The sequence below is a fragment of the Musca vetustissima genome, unplaced genomic scaffold, assembly GCF_032173495.1.
Source record: "Musca vetustissima isolate MV318-11 ecotype Yass unplaced genomic scaffold, APGP_CSIRO_Mvet_v1 utg37729, whole genome shotgun sequence".
Taxonomy (NCBI): Eukaryota; Metazoa; Arthropoda; class Insecta; order Diptera; family Muscidae; genus Musca; species Musca vetustissima.
In genome coordinates this window covers 183,228-206,093 of record NW_026880270.1, presented here as the reverse complement: position 1 = coordinate 206,093, position 22,866 = coordinate 183,228, and the positions used below count along the sequence as shown (strand labels likewise).

Here is a 22,866-nt window from a genome sequence, read left to right as displayed (position 1 = left end):
ACATTTCTTTGTCGTAAAAATTCTTGGACTTTTGCTTTATGTGATAATAGTGCCGCAAAGTGAACATTGCCAAATGATTGTCCATGCGGATCAATTCTTCCTGAGTATAAACAGTTTAGAAGTTATCAAAATTGTTCGTAATTATTCATACAGTGACAACGCAATATTAAATTTTATAAGTTCTGTTCAAAGTAGATTAATAAAATGTTTCTGAAAAACATTGACAACAAAGCTTATTCGGCAGAAAACAAAGATAACTATAAAAATACTTATAAATATTAATATTGTGACACGATAAGAGTATTAAGTTTTTACTGCCGATTAAATCTTGTGCGAAAAACTCCCAATCAGTTATAAATTGTATTCAAAAATTGTGCTTGGAATGCAATTATCCTGCTTGATTGGAGAGTTCGCAACACTCACACACTAGCCGATTTCACAAGGGTTCGTCGGCAGTTCCTTAATTTCATCCATTTAAAATATATTGAGTTTATTTCATTTTCTAGATGGATACAACTCCGTTGGAGCACCCATTTATGTGTCATCCGTTTTTATTTTATTGTACTGGGTGTGGTCGCCACAAACTCCTCTCTACTTCTACTCCAAAAACTATTCGTATAACAAACACTGAAAGAAATTTTGAAGTAACCGAACCAAACCAACATTTGAAAGACAAAAATGATAAACCTTTTAAAACATTGATGCATGCCGCAAAAATTCGATCTAGAGTTAATAAAGATAAATGAAAAATAAATATCTACATATGGTCATTATTTTCGTTTTGAATACTCCGTTTTTTGAACCATACTAGAATACGAGTAATTACGATATGTAATTTTGTGACCAAATAAGGTGGGCGAAGAATTACGAATATTGTTGAATTTAGAGACAAATATATATTAAAATTAGCCATATCTACCGTATATATTAGCTTTGCCGTCATTGAAAATAAAACGAAGTTAGTAATCGTATTATTGTGGAACAATATCAATAGTGGAATACCACATATTTCAATTGAATTTTTCATATACTTTTTTTGTTGGTTAAATTTACGCAAAGAACTATATTCTTGCAAATGTATCTACACATACCTATGTATGTATGTCAATATTTAAAAAAATGTTTCTTGCATTAAAGGTGACCTAAATACTTCCAATAAATTGCTTACTACAAATTTTAATGAATTGACATTCTATATAACTAACCACGTAACACAGTCTGCATTTGCATGTATCAGTTTGGTTACGATTTTCATAGCGAATAGTTGATTTTTGTTGCTGAGAATTTTTGAAATGCCATTTTGTTTTGGAAAAATGTCCTTTGCGTGGTATACCATTGCCTGTGTACTATTGCGTATTGAGTTCGCTGCTTCGTCGGATTTAATCCAATTTGGAACTTCATCAGATGCAACAAATCCCGCTGAATATTATGCCTTGGCTGATGGGCAATTCCCTAACGTTGGCCCAACAGAAGACCTCAAACGTACACAAAGGTCCTTTTGGAAAAAGTTGTTTAAACATGGCTTTTTTGCCGACAGGGAATGTACCGACAACTGCAGGTTCGATGTTGGTGACGGTACAAAATCTAATGATAATGCAAGTGACGATTTCCCACAGCCCTTTCAACCATTTCCCCCACTACCGAACTGGCGCCCATTTCAACCATTATTTGGGGGAAATTGTCAAAGATGTGTTTGTCCAGATTGCGACTACGTAACTAATCCGCCAGCCACATATAATAGCAATAAATATGGTGACAGCTCAGATCAGCCGGTAAACAACTATGGAAGTAGTACCAGCCAAGGTGTACAGCCAAATTATAATAGCAACAACGCTGTCAGTAGCAACTACGTTCCTGCGAAAGAAGAAAAAGAGCCTTATAGTTACACAACACAGCCTAATGAATCGGGAAATCCAACTGAAAATAATATTTCGCAGGGTACCTATGAAAGTAACCCAGATCTTCCCGACGGAGAGAATGCCAAAAAGACCTCTCCTGGAGAACAAAGAGATGAAGTAGAAGAGATTTCAAAAGCAAAATCTCCACAGATATTGTATCAACCCATAATATATGTTTCATCACAATTCCAGGAACATGCTAAGAACTTATTCGATCCGAAATCTGGTGCCGTTGATATTGCGTCGACATCTATCCCAGCCAACGACGAACCCGCATCTTTACCCGAATATGATACATTAAAAACACCTTCACAAACGGAGTTTAATAAAAGTTTGTCGCCGGTTCTACCTTCTGAGTACAGCAACAACGAGGCTGCATTACCAAATACAGTGGAGCGATGCCGAGGATATATGTATCCTCCTGTTCAGTTTCCTAGTGTGCCCTCTTCGGTGTCCACTCTCTATGCGGTAATATCCCCTCAGCAAACTGAAGTGAAATCAATCGATTGCAACCGATTGTCTTCGAATGATGATAACGTCGGCCCCTCAAAGTATTCGCTTCCAGCTAATTTCTACGATAGTAGCAGACGACATTATCCTATACTTCCGCCGATCCCATTGACATGTGATGATCAACCGTATCGAGTGTGTCCCGAACTCTTTGAAGATTATCATCGTCAACTACACAAATATAATCCTTGCGCTAACGTTAATCCAGGCTACGGCTGCAATCCCAAAAACACATTTATTAACGCTCACCTGATAAGCTATTGAATAAGTTAATATCAATTTACGAATCTCTGTTTGGTCTTTGAAATAAAAAATACAATTGTCTTAACATTATTTTAAATGGGGTATGATGTGTTAATTCAGGGTCTGTAATAAAACGACAGAAGTAGGTGTATGATATAAGTGCCCATATTAGATGTTAACAATATTGGCGCATTTTCCAACATATTGTCCGTAATTTTGCTCCATAACAAAGTATATTTCAATTGGGGTAAAATTTTCCCTTAAAATTGTTTATGGAAAATAAAAACAAGGATTATTCTGCGGGATTGAAGTAATTTGACATTTTTAAAACATAAATAATATACGAAGAAGAATATAAAAAATGCGTAAAAAATGCATAATTGCCGAATATGTTTCATATATATAATACCCTCGAAAAAAGCGACGCCAACGTCATCTTTATTTTGATTGTAACATCTCATTTATAATTTATAATTCCTTTTTGGTCACCTTCGTTCTATTGGCAACACATTTCTTTGTGGTCTCTTTTTTGTATCTTCTTGACGAAAGTCGACTTACGGATCCCTAGTATTAGTGTAGTGTATCAGTGAATTTTTCCTAACGATCAGGCAAGAAAGAGTGAGTCGTGGTTGAATTATTCCAAAAAAATAATTTGTAAATTTATTTAAGCTTACTTTAAATAAAGTATTGGTTGTAGTAAAGCTTGACAAAAGTAAAGGAATAAATACTCATTTATTCCAACCGATTATTTTTCATGAAGCGTGTGAGCAAAGCTGTATTGGTCGTTGTGTAACATATTTTGTCGAAGAACAACGAAAGAACGAAACGAAATGCAAACATGTGAAATTGTTAAAAAAAAGTTCTATATAAAATGTATTAACTTCAAAAATCTGATTTAAAACCAATGCTCTTTGAAATTACGTTTCTTCCAAGGAATCATCGATGTGTAATACGGAATTGATGAATACCAGAAGTAATAGTTGGGTTACATAACCTCTAAACTGTAACAGCTTTGCTCATTCTGCCACTACAAGGAAACAATTCTGAGTCAGGTGTGCTGTGTAATGATGAACTAATCGATTTTCTTTTTTAGATTTTGTGATCGCATTCTTTTACCATGGCTCTACGTGTTATTAACATGGCTCTCCGCCGTCAGCTGGCTGCCCAATTGCCCCGTACTTCCCAAGTGGGCAGCGTTGCCTCTGTCCACACTTTGGAGAAAATTGGTAAACGTGAAATCGTCGGCTACGGATGGAACGGCACTGCATGCTATGTTGACCGTGTCGACTACCCCATGCCCCCAGTACGTTTCCGCGAGCCCACCAACGAAATCAACAGCTTGCGCGAAAAGGAGAAGGGAGACTGGAAGAAGTTGAGCGTCGAGGAGAAAAAGGCTTTGTACCGTGCCAGTTTCTGCCAAACTTTGGCCGAACTTAAAGCTCCATCCGGCGAATGGAAATTGCATTTGGGTATGGGCTTGTTGTTTGCCAGTGCCGCTATCTGGGTAGCAATTCTCATGAACCTTTTCGGTAAGACTATAAGCAGGACCATTTAGGAAATGTGTGTTAATAATCCCTGTTTTTAGTTTATGATGAATTGCCTGCTTCATTCGATGAGGAACACCAAAAGGCCCAATTGAAGCGTATGCTCGATTTGGAAATCAACCCCGTTGCTGGTCTTTCATCCAAATGGGACTACGAAAACAAGAGATGGAAGAACTAAATTTGCCACTTTGAGTGGAGAAAATAGTTGTTTCTTTTGTATATCTAAGTCGACACCTAAAATGTTTAGCCCATTTGTTATTGTGACTTGAGATGTGAAAGTATTTAACTCATATTACAAATGTAATCAATGTAAAAGAGCCTAGCTTTAATAAATATTAGAGGAATCATAAATTAAAATGGAAAAAGAAAATAACAGAATATGGTACACAATAATAATAATGCGCTAACAAAAATAAAGACTGTCTTATGTTTAATCGAATAAATAATGATTTTATAGGAAAGCCTTAACGGCTTGAATAGGAAGATAACATGACTATTTGAATACTGGTAACAATTAATTTTTTCTCTCTTTGATTATTTCTGTTTAATTAAATATAAACATTTTGACGAACAGAAGTGGTTCGTTGCAAACGGAATATATAAATGCGCATGTATCTACTCTATGATTGTCTTTGGTTTAAAACAAGTAAAAAAGTGTCAGTGTTGCTGACAGATGTATACCCCCATCGTATGGTTAGTGGAGGTCTACAGAATTACTACAAACTGGTTTAATTATTAGCTTTATACCTGCTGTTATCAAATAGTTCAGTATCTGTGGAGAGGTAAATGTTTGTGAGGGAGGTCCTATCATTGGACATGATCTATGTTTGGTAAAAGTTTGTAAAGTTAGGTTCAAATTTTCAGAATGTTGTTGATTATTGGTCAAACATATACTCCATATAACCGATCACACAGAAAATGATATTCTTATTAAGGAACAAAAATTTCGATTCCAAATTGATATCGCAAACTGAACAGTTATAGCGACTCGTGATAATCAAATAATATTTTCTTTAAATTACACATGTACATATATTTACATTCATACATATATGACAAACATTATTTTTATTTTAGATTCAATAATTCAAATTCAATTTCAAAAAACCGAACCGCTTCATAATTTAGTTAGTAGTTGCAATCGAATGCAGTTTCTAACATTCTCTCTTTTTTATTCAATCAAACTTCATTGATAGCACAAAGGAGTGTAAGCAACTGACGTTGGATGTTTGGTAGAAAAAGAAGCAGACAATTTACAGTTTGTTTTCGGGCTTTTTTGTCGATGGTTGGATTTCACAATAAATATTTTAATATCAGTGTTTTTGCCAGTGAAAATAGTTAAAAAGTGTATTTGAGTGAAGTAACGACAGCCGTGGAAGTGCTTTCTTACGAGGAATATCGAGTTAAAATAAAATAAACAATGTAAAGTGGGAAAAAATCTAAGTAGAAAAAGTAGCGGCCCAAGTCATTTGGAATGTTTGTGTTGTTTATCAATGGGCATTGCGTGTGGGTGTGTGTGTAAAGTGTTGAAATCTAATTTGCGAATATTAAAAAGTTCAAGTATAAAGGAAATATGAATATCGAGTTGAAATAAAATAAGCAATTTCAAATAAGAAAAAATTCAATTAAAAGTCAATTGGAATGTTTGTATTGTTTGCCAATGGGCATTGTGTGTGTAAATTTTGATATATAATTTTGTTTATGCTAAGGCTTTCAAATAGTTTAATTCCGTAAAAAAGAAAGAGCAAATATGAAAAGTATGAATCCAAAAAAAATATAGTGATGCAAAATAAAGAAAAAAGGCTATTCCAATTAGTTCTGTTAGTGTGTGTTAAATATCAGTCGATATCCATAAAATGCCTAGAGAAAAGCTGCAATGCAATATAATAATAATTTTCGAAAGAAAATATAAAAATCATCACGCAATACAATTAAATTTCATCATGTAAGTTTTGTTTTAATTGCAATATTTCCATTTATTTTCAAATATAGAAGTGAATTTGCGGCTATAGTTCGACCCGGCTTGTGTGAAAGAAACTTTTACTGGTCAACATAGGCGTTTATATCTGTTCATTTTGTTGTGACTATTATATTTTTTTGATAAAATATATTCTGTACTACTCGAACAGTCGATTTGATATAATAATTGCCAATATTATTCGACATTTTCTCTCGTACTGCACAAATATCCGGGTGACCGGGTACGTCCTCAAAGAAAAAAGTATATCCTCATAATTTTAGCAAATGTTATTGGATGATGTTTGTTTAGTCCAAAGTCAGGTAATCTATAGTGACAGTTTGCTGAGAATGTGAAAGATTTATCCAACAACGTTTAGTGTATTTCAATGAGCCGGTTGTTTTAAATTTTGAACAAGGTCAAAAAACATTTTTATGTTTATTTTATTTTTTTGTTTATTTTTTATGTTTATATTTTGTTCTCTTTACATTTTACATTATTTTTTTTTCAAAAATTACTGAGTAAATATTACTGGACTAATTGCATATTTATATCGTTCTCATGATTATCAAATAAGACTTTGTTTAAATTAATTTCATACATATATTCATATCTGACAAATATTATTTTTTCAGATTCAATAATTCAATTTCAAAAAACCAAACAGCTTCATAATATAGTTAGTTGTTGCAATCGGGTTCAGTAAAAACGACAGTTGTCACACACATTTCTCTCTTCTTTATTCAATTCAATTTCGTTGATAGCACAAAGGAGTGTAACCAACTGACGTTGGATGTTTGGTAGAAAAAGAAGCAGACAATTTACAGTTTGTTTTCGGGCTTCCTTGTCGATGGTTGCAATTCACAATATATATTTTAATAACAGTGTTTTTGCCATTGAAGATAGTTAAAAAGTGTATTTGGGTGAAGTAACGACAGCTGTGGAAGTGCTTTCTTACGATGAATATAGAGTTGAAATAAAATAAACAGTGTAATGTGGGAAAAAATCTACTTAGAAAAAGAAGCGGCCCAAGTCAATTGGAATGTGTGTGTTGTTTAACAATGGGCATTGCGTGTGAGTGTGTGTGCGTGTAAAGTGTTCAAATATAATTTTGCGAATAGTAAAAAGTTGAAATAGTATAATTTCATAAAAAGAACAAATATGAATATCGAGTTCATATAAAAAAGAGGCGGGAGGCCCAGGACAATTGTAATGTTTGCCAATGGACATTATGTGTACATTTTTGAAATATAATTTTGTGTAAAATTTATATTATATCATTTTGTGTACTTGTGTGTTAAATATCAATCGATATCCATAAAATGCCTAGGGAAATGCAGCAATGCAATATAATAATAATTTTCGAAAGAAAATATGACAACATCAAACAGTGCAATTGAATTAAGTAAGTTTTGTTTTTAACAATAGTATTTCCTTATATTTTTTAATAGAGAAGTGATTTTACCGTTATATTTCGACCCGGTTTTTTAACTGTATCTCTCAGACGGCTTGGAAAGGTATCAAAAGCTTTAAAATGATACCCTTTTTAATGGGATCCGTAGAACTGGGTATAACTGGCACCCGTACCCGAACTTCCGGTTTAAATAACAGGGTTACCCACCACTGGAAAAAAATTGTTAGCAAATGTTTTTTGTTGTTGTCTGCATAGTCCAAAGTCCAGTAAACGACAGTTTACTGAGAACTTACTGTATTTGACTGAGTATAAATCTTTTAGTAAGATTTATCCAAAAAAATTTAGTGTATTTCAATGATCTGATTATTTCAAATTTTGAACAAAGTAAAATAACATTTTTGTTTTTATTTCTTAATTATTTCAAAACCCTAAATTTAAAGCATGTTTTAAAAGAAATTACATAATATTTTGCAAAATCTTGCAGAATTTTTTCAAAAATTACAATGTACGTTAATAAATTATTTCCATTTGTCTTATAGAAATAGTGATGATTTATAACTATGAAATTTCTTACGTTGTATCAAGGTGTATTAATATAATGTGAAAATGACAATCAGTAAGTTTTTGTTTACTTTTTTTGTTTCTTTTTTTATTTCTTTCAATATGTTTATGTAGGCCATTTGCTTAATGTTGTTATATATTTTCCGAAAAAATCTATGAACAATATTAATATTCAATTTCAATCATTGCCAATTTATTTTCTATAATAGTAGTGTTGTTTTTTTTTTGTAATAATTTTATGTTTACTTTTGTAAACATCAAACAATTTTAAATGTGTTTATAAGTATCAGTTAAATTTCAATCCAATGTCAAAAGTGATCCTAAGCATATTTTATATAAAATGTCAAATAAATAAAAACGCCAATAAGGAAATATGAAAAAAGCTTAGTGGTTACCATATAACCGTTCTCAAAGGTAGCCAGCAGGTTTTATAATAATTGTAATAGTTTAATAAACAAAATCATTTTTTTTAATTAAATATAGATGAAACATGTGTGAAAACACATTTAAATGAAACATTTACAAACAAATCGAATCTAGGAACACAACATTTTTTAGTTTTCCCAATACTAATAACATATTAAAAAATACATGCATATAACAATTTCAAATAATATTACATTTGCTTTATAATGTGTGACTTATTTGTGTGTAATGTGTGACTTATCAGATAAAGAATCTAAGGTTTTGTAAAAGGAATAAGTAATCAGATACCGGTAATAACAACTTTGCAATAACAATAACTTTCCGTAAGCTAGACATTAAACTTACCCCGACAAGCCGAAAAATATCACCACAACAAACAAATATATATTTTTTCTAACGAAAATAACCGTGTACTATAATGACGAGTTTATACCGGAAATTTTGCCTTTTTATTCTGTTATGGATGATTTATCGGTATAAAAAATCTTGCTTTCGCCAAACATAAGCAATGATTTTCTAATTGCAAATTCTTTGATTTAAATATAAAAGATGCGATTTCCAATCAACGACAAAAATGCCCCAAAAACAAACTGTAAATGTTCTGCTTCTTCTTCTACTAAAACATTCAAAGTAGGTTGTTGACATCCTTTTAGTGCTATCAATGCCATTGCGGCTATCCGTCGTTTTACTACATCCGACTGCAATAAACATGAATTATGCGGCCGTTTGATGTTTTAGAATTGAATTTGAATTATCGAAATTCAAATAATTTATTTTCCCCATATATTTGTTAATAATTTAAACCAAATATTATTAGATATGCACAAGGAACAATTAAATTGTAAAATTAGCTGCAGATTTCAAATTTACCACACAAATAAATTGGCACACAACAGAAACATTCCAATAGACCTAGCCGTTTCTTTTTATTGGATTTTTTCTTATTTGAATTGATTATCTTATTTGAAATCGATATCCAACGTAAGGAAACACTCCTACTGATTTCAATTGCAATTGCAAATATAACTAAGCAAATGTAAAATAATTTAATTCCATAAAAGTGGGAAAATATATAAATCGAAAATATGAAAAAAGTCGTTGAAATAGTGGAAATTGCAATAAGTTCAATCATAGTCGTAAGTGTGTGTTTATATATATATATGAAGCAAATCAAGCAATCGATGAATGTCTCTCATATATCTAAAAATAAATTAAAAAATTGTAGTAGTAAATGTACAAAATTCTGGCGATTACGCACGAAATTACATAACATTCTTTTGAAAGACTCTTTGAGTTTTTATCCTGCTCTGGTTGGTATTTCGTGATTAAAATGTTGACAGCAAGAGAAGACTAAGACCTTATTTTGAAAAATGTAAAAATATGTTTTAAAATCAGTTGTAAATATAAGAAAAAGTTTGCAGATTTTGGAAAGAAAACCTGACATTTCATTAATTCGTCGTCTTTTTACTCCAACAAAATCGAGCGTTGATTATCGAAAGAGTCATTCTAACTCATAATTATATTTGTGGCCTGTAGAGCGATTAGAAACAGACAAAAAATTTTCGGTCCATTTCATTTCCAAAATATCATATGATCACTAGTGATAGCTATAGACTTCGTCTTTGAATATAAACAGAACATTACGTAAAATTCCATCGCGATCAGCGCGATTTTTAAACATTTAAATCTAGCGGGAAAAAATTAATATCTTTTAAACGAATATACATAAGAATTATAACAGTGGTTCTTTGATTACATGCACCCACAAGTTTTTTCTAATATATATAATATCGAAAATTGGTACATATGTTGCTCATGTGATAGATATTATCCTGTTCAATATAATTTATATAGTTCCACGATTTAATATAGCCCTTATATAACTATACATCGCATTTTACCATTAATAAGTTTTTTTTATTAATAAGTTAACGGTGGATACAAGTTTGCATTACAAAAATTTATGAATGTAGGTGCACGTTTAGAATACAACATTATAGTCAACTGAAATTGAAAATAGATTTGTATACACTGCATAATGAGTCCACAGCGGTCACAAAGTGCGGCTTAAGTAGAAAATCGGATGAATCTTATGTATGAAAGCTATATGTATATATGAACCGATTATAAACATTCAAATGAAAATTTTTAAAGTTCCAGCTGCTTCCATAGTGCCCTGCTAAAAAATGCTTAATTTTTTTAAATTTTAAATCCTAAGCTACTGACAATTTGTTGTTCAATCCACCAATTTCAATATCATGGAAGTCGTTCTAAAATCGTGGTCTTATTTTAATTTACCCAAAATATTTGCCAAATCATTTGCATCAGATTATTTATTATGCCAATACAATTATTTTGTAATACAAATTCCCCTAGAACATACCAATTGTTCCTTGGCAACCGACAGCGTGTTGTGATTGCCATTAACATTAGCACACCTGGCAAATAATTCTCTAAAAGGCGATAACATTTGACATTCTGAACTCATCCACAGATCCAACTGCGTTGAAAATGTAATATGGCATGCACCAAGGTGTATACTTGATCAACGGACAATCTGTTGGTGTGGCTAATTATCGCACCAACCTATTGCGGGATGAGATCAATTTGAGTGCTCTTCGTGCTGCATACAGTCCACGAGTCATTTTGTGCCCAGCAGCGTCATTTTCCCACACTTTGAATGCAGAATACGATTGACTTTCTGTGTACGCAGAGTAGCCATTAATGTATCTACATCAGCAACATACCAACATGCATATATGCACATGTACATATGTATGTATGTATATACGAAGTGATCACTTGTGTGGTCATATTAACTTCACTTTATTGGTATTTATCAAATTATTAAAATAGGTACAATTCTCTTTGTTCACAGTAAACACTTGCATATGGACGTATCGTATTTCATTTCGTCCTCAAAGAAGTCGAAGAACTTCACAAACTTTTGGGTTTTCTCCAGGAAGTCTTTCTCCTCGATGAAATTGTCGAACCACTTGATCAGATGTTGTTCCCTCTCCTCCTCCGCCTTGCTGAGACTGCTTTCGTAGTTGAGGAATTCCCTGGCGAAGCGATCGTAAAACTCCAGGGTGTAGTGCTCGTACACATCGAGTGGGTCCAGACTGTGTCGTTGGAGGACCTTTTGGAATTTGGGATCTTCGGTGGCAAAGAGGAGCTCCCTTGTTTTGGCGATTGCTTCGACGAGGTGCTCTGCTTTGGCGCAATTCTGATCGTCCTTGGAGTAGACTGTGAAGGCTTCCAGAAATCCCTCAATAGAGTCCTTGTAGATGTCATATATGGGCGAATATTCCCCACTATCATTGTCGACCAGACCTTCGAGGTCACGCAATACGTTCAAGTGCCACGGCTCCTGCAACATCATAAATATTCGAATGCATTGCCTGTGTTTGGGCAAGACGAACTGCAGCAGCTGGTGGCGCCTGGAAGGTTCCCGGGCAGCTGAAGAGATCTGAAATCGATTATCGATTAGAATCAATTTCGGTGTTTAGTGGAACCTACCTCTATCATCAAAGCAATCGCGAATATAATTTTGAAAATGTCCATCGTTGTGGTAGTCGCCGTCTTTTGTTGTTGATATTCTGTTCTTTACTTTTGTCTATACTTTCGCGTTTCGTGTATACCTTCGTACTGTTTCGATGATTATGAGATGTTCTCCTGCCTTTCTTTGTCGCAACCGTGCGTCGGGCTACTGCTCGGACTGCGAGCGCAGAGAGACTTCTCGTTCATATTCATATGCTGTGACCGGGTTGCTACTGCTGCCAGCTTCGACTTGGGATGGGGGGTTTTGTTGTTCGATTTGTGCAAAGCGCGTCTTCTTCGGTGTTGAGAGAACGATGTTGTATCTTATCATTGGAAAAGATCATTGAGCCAGAGCCATGAATGCTTTGTTTATTGCCATTGTATTGCATCTGAATGGATGCTTTCATAGCATCCATCCATCCAGCCATTTGTGCTTAATGATTGTCGCTTGATGTCGGGAAGGTCGGGGAAGTCAATCGGGGGCTAGTACGTAGTAGTTTTATTTATTTTGCTTGTGGAGGAGGTTCGTCTAATGATGACGGAAAAGCGTTTGCGAAATGAGGTTGCAAAGCATTTTGTGGATATGCTGACGATCATTTCAATTGGAATCTGTCGCAAAGTCGCATTTGGGTATCAATATAACAAATAATCGGAAATATTGTCGAAAAATCGAACTACCAACGATGACGTTCCCATTCTACTGATTAACCAAGAGAAACAATAATGTGAGCAAATATCAGTTTGTGACCGATCGACCGACCGATGAGAATATGAAATTCTGATGGGGTTTCTTCCATCGTATGGTTGGAATTCAGTCAGTCAGGCATCTGATAACCTCTTGGCTTTGAGATTTTTACAGTGAAATTTACACGGGCCAGTCTAAACAAAACTCTAGCAATTGTTTTGAAAAATATTCAGTAAGCGTTCACGAGTCACTTCGAAAATAAAATGCAGCACAAAAAGGCCCTATATATTTATTGGATACTTATTCTATTTGGGGTAAGAAGAAGAGTGTCAAGTGTTGAGTGAATTGTGTGTACGCGAACTAAGCCATCATTAATTACAGATCAAACAGGCAGTGCCGTTAGAGTGGGATTACAATGAATTGAACTCTAATGAAGTCATCTCTTCGCATTCGACCAACGAGATTGGCAGTGGTAAACAAACTGAGAGTGCCGAACAGCTCACACCCAAAGATCAATTGTTGTATTTCACGCTGATTGCTTTCCGGGATATCTCGCAAAGCTATGTGGATCGAGCGGCCAACATAAGTCACAATATTCTGGACGATGACGATCTGAAGAACAACAATATACCCATAATTAAGGAATTCCGCAAAAATATCACCGATTTCTTGGAACGATATGAAAAATACGAAGAAGTAGAAGAACTGTTCAATTTGGTGGACCTGTATTCGAATACCACATCCCATTATTTCGAAATGGATGCTGGTACAGCTACTACAGATATGTTGAGTATTGAAAGCAAACTGAAGAGATACGGATCAGATGATTTGGACAGGGAATTCGAGAAGCAATTCATTCTGTTTGTTGATCGATTCTATAGGCAAATGGACGAGTACAAGGGGAAACTAAACGAGGAAGAGCTGAAGAAGGAAATGCCAATGTTTCAGTGGCTTGAGGAATTCAAACCCATAGAAAATACTGAAGAGAAAATAATATCATTTGAGAAGTTCTTCCGTTTCTATGAGGATTAACTGGTACGATGTACAGTAAACGGCGGTTAGTTTGCATGTAAATATCGATGAGAAGCCATATAATTTTAATGGTATGTGTAGGATAATTATCTACATGATAGCTAATTAAAATCTCAATTAGAATATCTAAATAAAGGCAATTAAAATGTATAATAAGAAAACATGATCGAATTTTTGACAATTCCCAGTTATTGGAGGAAAGAGATGAGGCGTTGCCAGTGCCAATGGAATCAGAGACTAAGCGATTAGGAGGTAAGGAGGTTGAGCTTCTTTTTTATGTATGGTGCTTATGTGCGGTGTAGTTAAAACAACTTACACAATTTCGATCCCATTTGAAAAATTTGCGATAACATTCGAATAGGTGACAATGACGTTCTCTCCATATAATGCAGTAGAGTCTAAACAGAAATGCCTAAAAGAATAAAGAACAACTTTGTGGAATTATAAAAAAAATGTTTTTATTTATAAACAAATAAATGTATAATCATCGATGCACTCTTTTATCTGTTGTGGGCAAAGGTTCTTTTCCTCAGATTACAATAAAATGGTCTATTTAAAACACATTCAATGGCAGTTACGTTTTCTTGGCTGTTTTTTGGTTTTTGTTTTATAATTTTACTTGTCTATTCAAGACGACACGTTGTCTAGCAAACTTCTGTCCATATCGATGTCATGTTATTCATTTCATTTTTTGTCAATGTTTCGTATTCTTCTTTTAGCTTGGCATCGTCGAAACTTTCCATCCACTTCTCGGCCTGATTTTGCAAGTTCAGCAAACCGTTTTCGCTTAAAAGTCGTAGAACTTCTTTAGCCTGCGGTGAAATTTCATCCTCCTCCTCGGCGTATGGCATCATCACGTCCATAAAATTGACCATCAATTCGATGCTCTTTTTGGCACACATGCCAGAATTTTCGTTGTACTCATCCAGTAGACGTAGGTAGTTCTCCAGTTCACCTCGGTATTCATTGTAGTCCTCAGTATCGGGCATTGCCTCAATTACCGCATTGATCATGGGGCCACTCTCATTCACTACATTTTTGGCAAACATGAAGAGTTCCTGCACATTCTGTTCGATATAAGTACTCCGCTGAATACGTAGATGATAGGCGTCAATGTAGAAGCAGACCTTTCAAAATTCAAGAAAATATTCATATTTATTATCGCCATACAATCTCTTAGTAGAACGTAGTAGAATAAACCTGCATTATTACAGCAATGCCAAAAATTGTCAACACCGTCCTCATGGCACTCCCGATATTTACCAGCTGATATTACAAATTGCACTGAAATCGGTTTTCTGTGGCGCTTCGCTTTTGTCTGTGCCATTTCTTAAGAGATTCTCGTTAATTCAGATTTAATTCAAAAGATCTTTTGATATTCTCTTGCGAGAGATTCTATCAATTAAACGTACCTATTGAGGCATTTACATATAACATATTATTTACTGCAGGGTCGTAGTTAGGTGGGATATGTAAGGGCCAAAGACTTGAGTTTTATTTGTTTGTTTATTTTTTAAAAAATGGCTTTCGGAGGGAGGGGAGGGATAGTATAGACCTTTTGTGCGGTCTAATAACTAAAATGAATTGAAACAAATAATTACATTGTTTGTTAAACTGTACCCGCACGTAAATTATGTGTAGGTCGATTTAAAATAACTATTACGATTTGCATAGATCAAATCTAGTGTCTGATTTGATCCAAACATTGCGTTATCTTGATATTGATATTAAGAAATTTTCAAAATGTTGACACATTGTTGATCTTTAAAAGCAAAATATATTACCATGTAAAAAGTTTGGATGAAATTGGATATTGCTTTCGCTCCTTACAAGATTTACAAGTTTTTGAGATTTTGACCCTTTAATTAATTTATTATTTTAAACATAACACACAACATAAACACTTCTCTGAACGAATGCTGAAAAGTATAACATGCCAAACTCTCTATAAGTCATTTGAAGATAATCACAACCAATTTTAATTCAACAAACTCATCGGCCGAATGCCAATAAAAATTCCAAACACAATTCTTGTGGTGATTAAAATTGCAATTTTATTCCAAGGAAATAGAAAAAATAGAAATAAATTACATGAATTTTAATATTAAGCAGTTCATAATTAGCATTTAGTTAATTACCTATAATTGTTTTATTAATCCATAAATGTGTTATGCTGTAGAAAACGTCTGTAAACTTATGTAAATATGTTTGATTGTATACATATATATATTCATGTACATGCATGTATGGAGTATAAAGTGGAATATACTCGAATGTGTGTGTGTGTCCTCCTTAACTCTATGACAATAATTCTGTTTTATAATATTATTGATATATGTAATTACAAATATTATGTATAATTATTTTAGTTTACGTACATACATTTACATACTGTTTTTTATATTTACTTTGCTTTCTAAACAGGTTTTAGAATTCTTTTAACGCTCTATATCTGCTGTTGGCTGATTTTATGTACACTTATACATTTAAATATTCAAATGTTCAAATATATCTAGCTATATATAATTGATAGATTCAGAATGTTAACAGCTAGCATCCTAAAGATGCCAACATTCCAATTAAAATTGTTTAATAAGTTTTACCGACTGTCAGAATGTTGTAAATATGGGTATTATATCAATATGTTTACCATATATGCTATATATTTCTAAGCCGTCCTCAATAGTTCCAAACAAATATAACAATTTTGAGTGGATTTTTAAGGTATATTCAATTTCCTTGCTCACTATTGGATAGGTAGGTATTCACGCATGTATTATACGTCAGCTGTATATTGGCCCTGTATCTGACGAATCATTACCGATATCGAATTTATAATTTGAATATATTTTAAAGAAAATTACCCTTTTTTGTTAACGCGTATGACCCCACATTTTTTTGAAATGTTTCCGAGGTTTGGATTAGTTGAGAAGCACAAGTCAATTTGTTACTAGATTTTTTTTTGGACATGGAATATATACATTAAATGGTATTTAAAAATTCAAGATTATTTTTTGCGAGGCTGTGTTGAAAAAAAAAAACTGTTTGTTTTTACTATTTATGATGATTATATTAGCATTAATGTTCGTTCAAGGGGAAAATATAAAATGAATATATCCTAATTTAATTTTGTATATTCTACTTCTTAGTATAATTTTTTGAATGTATTTACAATAAATATTAGATATTAAATATAAATAATATTCAGGTACAGGATTAAACAATTATGGAAAGTATTGAGTTCAGTTCAACATTATTTACCGTAAATTTGGTTTGAAGTAGGGATTTAATAGACAGTATTGACCATGTAACCTAAATCTGAATAGAAGACAACATTCACACTAAATAAACTATGTATAAAATATATGTATAATATACACATTTTTTTTATTTATTTTTATACAAATTTATAATTTTTCAATTTTTTTTATATACAAAATTTTAATTTTTTCAGAGAATTTATTTATTTTTTTCAAAATAGCTCTTTGTAGCTGTTACATGGTCGAATGTAGTGGGATATTTCATTAAAGACTTGTAGGATAATATATTCATATAAACTTCAATTTTGATTGCATTGTTTGAGGTAAAGGTACTTGGAATGAGAGCAAAGGGTGGGATATATGCGCATATGTCTAGTGGAATTATAGTTTAGTAACTTTGGATAGGAAACAGCTCATGTTATTAGGTACTCAGTATGAAACTCATAGATTTTTATGGTGATTTTGTAATAGTGTCTTTGTATAATAATTTGTAAATATTTGGAATATATATGAAGGTTTATAGTAAATATCAGTAACTTGAGTATCTAATTTTTTTATGATTCTTATTGAGTTGATATTTTTCTGTACATATCTCTCAGTGTACATATATATAAAAAAGAATTTATGTTTTTTTGATTGACCTGATGGTGTAGTAAAAGGATGAGGTAATTAATATAGGCAACGATATGATTTTTGTTAATTGCTGAATAATTGAATTTCTATCCTACTATTTTTGTATTATTATTATACATATATTCTTATTAAGTATATAACTATTTTTTCTAATTAGCTTGTTTTTAATTTGTAATTTAAATTTAATAAGGTACCATTGACAACTCTTCCATTTGCGAAGACGACAGCTAAATCACACATTTCATAGGCGACATTCAATTAGATGACCGTAGAAATGTGTGCTTTACTTTTTCTTCCACAAACATTGCATAATTGTTTGTTAAAAATAATAATTTTATATTGAAAATAAAAGCAAATCACTTTATCATATAACTTATTTAAATATTTATATTAATGATATCACTTAATCTTAGTATATATAACTGATAAATTTTATTATTGTTAAAGTTTTTATATAGCAGAATGTAAATGATCAGAGGGTAAAGGTGTATTGCCCGAAATTGCAAAGCAAACAAACAAGGCTAAGGCAAATTTAGACACAGTGTATTTGTCGATGATATATTGTAGATAATCATGTTTGTGGAACAAACTGAAGCTTAGATACAAAAGAAGTGTAAGTGTGGAGATAAATGTTAATAATTTTCTATATAAAAAAATAGGTAATTTGGCTGACCGGATCGGAGAAAGAATTATGTTTCTGACATGTTTTATAAAAATAGTTTAAGGAATACCTCTAGAATAATGCATAATATAGGTTTTTATTTTGAAATGCCAGCAATCAAACGTTTAAGTAATTATTTTATTGATAGGTAGCAAATAATCTGTTCTTTTGAGCGACCGACCTATCCTCTCAGCCTATAGCAGAATATTTATATGTCATTTTTGATATTAGAATTATTGCAAATGTGCACTTATAAAGTCATTTGCTTATTTTTTGGTATTGAATGGAATACAACGGTCCTCGTCATCGCTTGACAATTTTAAATTTTTAGAATTACAATTCGTTATATTTTCAGAGCTTATAACCCTTTCAGACACAATTATGTGAACTGAAGATTTTATAAGGCGGCTCGTATCGAACATTAAGGACATTTCCACTTATTCTATAAATAAAAGCTCACTTTTATTATTAATTACTTATGCTATGACTAAACGACAGAATTGAAAGAGAAAACTTTAGTGTGGGATAAAAGATTTAAATGCATTTATGAATATAGCGAGTCAGAAAAATTCTCCTAGAAAAGCAAACATTCTTGGATTCGGAGAAATTCTCTGGAGTATTACTCTAAAACTAAGCCTTTAATACTTATTAAATAATACTTATGTAAAAAAAGTACAAACCAAAGAAAAAAAAATTAAAAGAAAAACACAATTTAAAATGAAAATATCTCAAGAAGTATTTTCGTTTATTATCAATTGACAATCATAATATTAATGTTAATATTAATCGGCATCAATAAAATTAAATATACAACTTAAAATTGAAGTAAAAATATTACGTTTTTAACCATCAACTGGAAGGGACGTTTTGTTAAACAAAATGTACTGAAATCAACAAAAGAATAGAAAGAATGAAAAAAACAAATCTTATATTCTCTCACTTTTTATCACAATTACGAATGAAGAATTTCTTTAATTGCTAGAAGCTGCTGCGGCTGCCGCCTCCAGATCCAGAGCCGGCCGAACCATTGCCACTATTGTGTAGGGCTGATTGTGGCACTAGAATTCGCGGCGAGGTTAGGGAACGTTTAGGTCCGGCATGTTTCGTCATCGACACCACCGCCAAGGCCAAAGAGACTTCGGATGTGGGCTTTCGATCCACGCTGATCAGCGGGAAATCATTGACTTTGGAAGGTGTGTTGTTGGTTGACGAGGGGCTTGTTGCACAGGGATCTTTATCACTGTTGGGCAATTGTCACGCATACGACTGCGCTGTTTGTGGTATTATGTTGGGTGTGTACACCGAGTTGCTGAGAACCGGATCAACCTTCTCCACTAGATTTTTTAAACGCCCCCTCAATTCTTCCAGACTTTTTGATTTCGCCTTGTTGATTCGCTTGTATTTGACGTCTTTGGGCTTGGTTACGGAACGATGATTGGACATGACACGGTTGTAGTTTGTCACAGGGTTTTGTGATTTGGGCTGGTCGTTATTCAGTTCATCGTCATCTTTGCTCATGGAGCGCTGGTGATCTTCCATGGATTTTGCGTTTCTTTGTAGCTGGGGCACACGCATGCTGAGCGCGGTGGTGAAGCTTTCTTCGTTTTGAGAGGAGGGTGGTTGTTCTTTGTCTTTGGTTGTATCTTCGGGCCCGGTAATGGTAACGGTAGTTAGGGGTAATGACGGACCATTGTTGTTGTTATTACTTGTACTCGTGGCGGTGTTATTTGGCGGCGAGACCATTTCCATAGTATCCAGTTGTCCCTCAGTCGAACTGGAACTCAAAGCCTTTTCAGATCTCTGCTTGAACTTGTCTCGTTTCTCAGCTACGTCAGACGTCGGTTCGGGATCCTCTTCCACAGAATAAACAGTCTCAAGAATTTCGGGTCGGCGCAAGAAGCAATTGTTGCGTCTAACAACGCCATACTTATTGAGGCTAGTCTCAATGGCATCTGATATGGAGCGGGCAATTGTTATGCCATCTCCACCCGTGCTGGGAGCCGTACAGGGTCCACCACCACAACCAGCTCCCGAACCTTTTCTACGAATCCCGCCTATCAGTGTGATATTTGAATCGGAGTCCATATCTTCGAGAACCACAGCGGAATCGGAATCATTTAGTGAATCCAATTCGGTGGTATAGCTTGCATCGATCGTTTCGAGACCATGGTCGACCAAGCGCGAGGAAAGTGTATCTATTATTTTCTGTTGTCTTTGTATCGTCATCTCCCGATGTTGTAAAAGACTGGAAATTTGCTTCTGCTTGCGTTTCAGGCGTGACTCCAAGAGCAGCAGCTGTGAGGTCAATGCGTTCATTTGATCGCTTTTTTCCTTTTGATAGCGATACTGTTGCTGTACCTAAATTGGGGGAAAAACGTACAAATCTCAATTAGAATGCTGTGAACCACACGAAAGGGTGACATGATCTCTCACCTGCAGAGCATAAGCCTTTCTCCATTTCATAATGTGTTCTGCCTGAAATCTGACTTTGGATCGCAGTTCTTCTATCATCGCCCTCGCCGTATGCAAATCCTTGGGATCCTGATTCATCATATTCAAGCGGACATTGTTTGTGTGTGTCGATACGGGAATTGGTGGTGGCCACTGGAATTCCAAGGGCGGCTGTGCTCCCACCATATCCGTTGGTAATGATCCTCGGGGGCCACTAGGATTTTTGGGCTTAGGAGTTGTTGGGCCAGCCGAGGACGAGGAACCCTTGGCTAGGGGATTGGTTGTGGGTTGCTTCTGTACACTACACGCCATGGTAATGGTTTTGGCAAATTGTGAGGCACGAGCTGCATACATTTAGACTAAATATGAACAGTTGGGTCTTTTGTTAAGGAATTAATGTAGATTTGGCAAAATCTGCACTGGTTTGATTAAAAACGGAATCTGTTGCGTTAACATTGGTAGTTGTCGTTGGTCTTCATTTGCTGTTCTATTTTGGAAATCTGAAAGGAAGAAATTTTGTAAAAATAGTTGTTAGTAAATTTGTTCCGGTTTTTTCTTAAATTTTTGGGGGAAATTAAATTAAATTATTGCAATATAAGGCGGAGTGAGTGGACATCACTAATTCATAAAAGGAATTCCAAACGTTTACATATTGAGGTATATGAATTGAAATCTTTGAGCAACCCTAACCGTTGTGAAAACAGAATCACATATAGTTTCCCTCACAGAAGAATGTTCCTAATAATTTCGTTTCATATCCTGGGTTATATTTTGTGGTAATGGCAAATAAAGAGACACTTACTTAGCAGCTTAGGGTTGACATAGGTTTTATGTTGTGAATATTAGAGAAGACATTAAGTGAATGTGGTTTCCCAAATGTCATGGTAATACGCACACACATACACAAATGTCTGTCTAGGCTGTTAAACTCAAGAAGCAAAAAATATTCGCTTTGAAAATGACTTTGCTGTTGTGATTTGTAATAATTTTTACTGTCACAGAAAAAGGATGAAACATTTGTAGAAAAATGTTAGTTACATTCTTCAAAGTTCTTCTTATTTTATATGTATATTTGTATATTTGCTACAGACCACTTTGCTTTGTAACAGCGGTCATAGCTCTTATTGGATTCATCGTCAACATTTAATGTTGCTAATTTAAGGATTACATCGGCATTGCGCATTTAAGACCTTGTAATGTAAATCCTATTTTAATATTCTCCTCCCATTCCAGGACTCACAGTTGGTTTTCATTAATAATTGATGAAAATTGCCCACCCAAAAAAGAAAGAAAAAAGGAAAACATTCCCATTGTCTATTCTAATTCAATGGTGGTCTCAGTTGGTTACACAAATTGTTACAGCAAGAAATAAATAACTACAGCCGAAGTAGTCCGAGCTCTTAACAGATATACAGGGAAACATTCAAATGCCCAAAAAAAAAGTTTGGTAAAGCAAGTTTGTTTTCCTGTGTAGATGGAGAAGTGTCCTGGTGGATTGTGTCGATGGCATTTGTGTGTTCATAAGATTCCTTGAAATGATACAAAACAAAGTAACATGGGGTTATTGAGATTACCATGAAATTGTTGTAAACTTTGACATGCCATTTAGGAATGTCACAACCTATTTACTCGATAGGATAATTTACCACCGTTGCTATTATTCGGCAGAACGAGGTTAATTGTTTATGTGTCTGTTGAGAATAGAGTTCAAATTTGAAAAAAAAAATTAAACAGAAAGTAAAAGTGAGAAAATGTTTCAAGCAATCGCAGAAACGTTGGGGGAGATTGCCGTATTCCAGATAACTACCGAGAAACTACATATGAAATCTATACTTAAATCTGAATTGGTTCGAAAAAAAAAACTTAAAAAGTTGTAATTCTAGGCCAGACAATTATGACATTTTATCTTAGTTAAAGGGTAAGCAACGATATCTTCGTATATTGCATTTTATTAATTAGAACACAGAAGATAACGCCAATCGAGTAGGCTTTGCTTAGATTTTTTCTTCTTCTGAGTGTTACATATAACATTCAAAATATCTGATCTACAA

General features: G+C 33.8%; 4 protein-coding genes across 4 annotated transcripts in view; 1 reads left to right on the top strand and 3 right to left on the bottom strand.

Annotated features, from left to right (window-relative positions):
- LOC133325781 (eukaryotic initiation factor 4A) overlaps window positions 1–22,866 on the bottom strand; it is a 207,919-nt gene that overhangs the window by 10,389 nt on the left and 174,664 nt on the right. The gene's annotated exons all lie outside the window — the stretch shown is intronic.
- LOC133325766 (cytochrome c oxidase subunit 4 isoform 1, mitochondrial) lies at window positions 3,750–4,467 on the top strand. Its single transcript, XM_061534488.1, has 2 exons — window positions 3,750–4,180; window positions 4,237–4,467. The coding sequence occupies exons 1-2, from the start codon at window positions 3,769–3,771 to the stop codon at window positions 4,371–4,373; spliced, it is 549 nt and encodes a 182-aa protein (XP_061390472.1). The 5' UTR covers window positions 3,750–3,768; the 3' UTR covers window positions 4,374–4,467.
- LOC133325769 (uncharacterized) lies at window positions 11,356–12,310 on the bottom strand. Its single transcript, XM_061534491.1, has 2 exons — window positions 12,073–12,310; window positions 11,356–12,022 (listed from the first exon to the last, which is right to left on the bottom strand). The coding sequence occupies exons 1-2, from the start codon at window positions 12,115–12,117 to the stop codon at window positions 11,426–11,428; spliced, it is 642 nt and encodes a 213-aa protein (XP_061390475.1). The 5' UTR covers window positions 12,118–12,310; the 3' UTR covers window positions 11,356–11,425.
- LOC133325768 (uncharacterized) lies at window positions 19,303–21,171 on the bottom strand. Its single transcript, XM_061534490.1, has 2 exons — window positions 20,798–21,171; window positions 19,303–20,722 (listed from the first exon to the last, which is right to left on the bottom strand). The coding sequence occupies exons 1-2, from the start codon at window positions 21,167–21,169 to the stop codon at window positions 19,619–19,621; spliced, it is 1,476 nt and encodes a 491-aa protein (XP_061390474.1). The 5' UTR covers window positions 21,170–21,171; the 3' UTR covers window positions 19,303–19,618.

What these genes read in the sequence shown, in the direction of transcription:
- LOC133325766 (XM_061534488.1), top strand. Translation starts at nt 3,769, where the DNA reads ATGGCTCTACGTGTTATTAACATGGCTCTCCGCCGTCAGCTGGCTGCC. An exon ending in AATTCTCATGAACCTTTTCG is followed by an intron (nt 4,181 to 4,236) that starts GTAAGACTATAA and finishes CCCTGTTTTTAG; the next exon opens with TTTATGATGAATTGCCTGCT.
- LOC133325769 (XM_061534491.1), bottom strand. Translation starts at nt 12,117, where the DNA reads ATGGACATTTTCAAAATTATATTCGCGATTGCTTTGATGATAGAG. An exon ending in CGATTGCTTTGATGATAGAG is followed by an intron (nt 12,023 to 12,072) that starts GTAGGTTCCACT and finishes AATCGATTTCAG; the next exon opens with ATCTCTTCAGCTGCCCGGGA.
- LOC133325768 (XM_061534490.1), bottom strand. Translation starts at nt 21,169, where the DNA reads ATGTATGCAGCTCGTGCCTCACAATTTGCCAAAACCATTACCATGGCG. An exon ending in GAAAGGCTTATGCTCTGCAG is followed by an intron (nt 20,723 to 20,797) that starts GTGAGAGATCAT and finishes CCCCCAATTTAG; the next exon opens with GTACAGCAACAGTATCGCTA.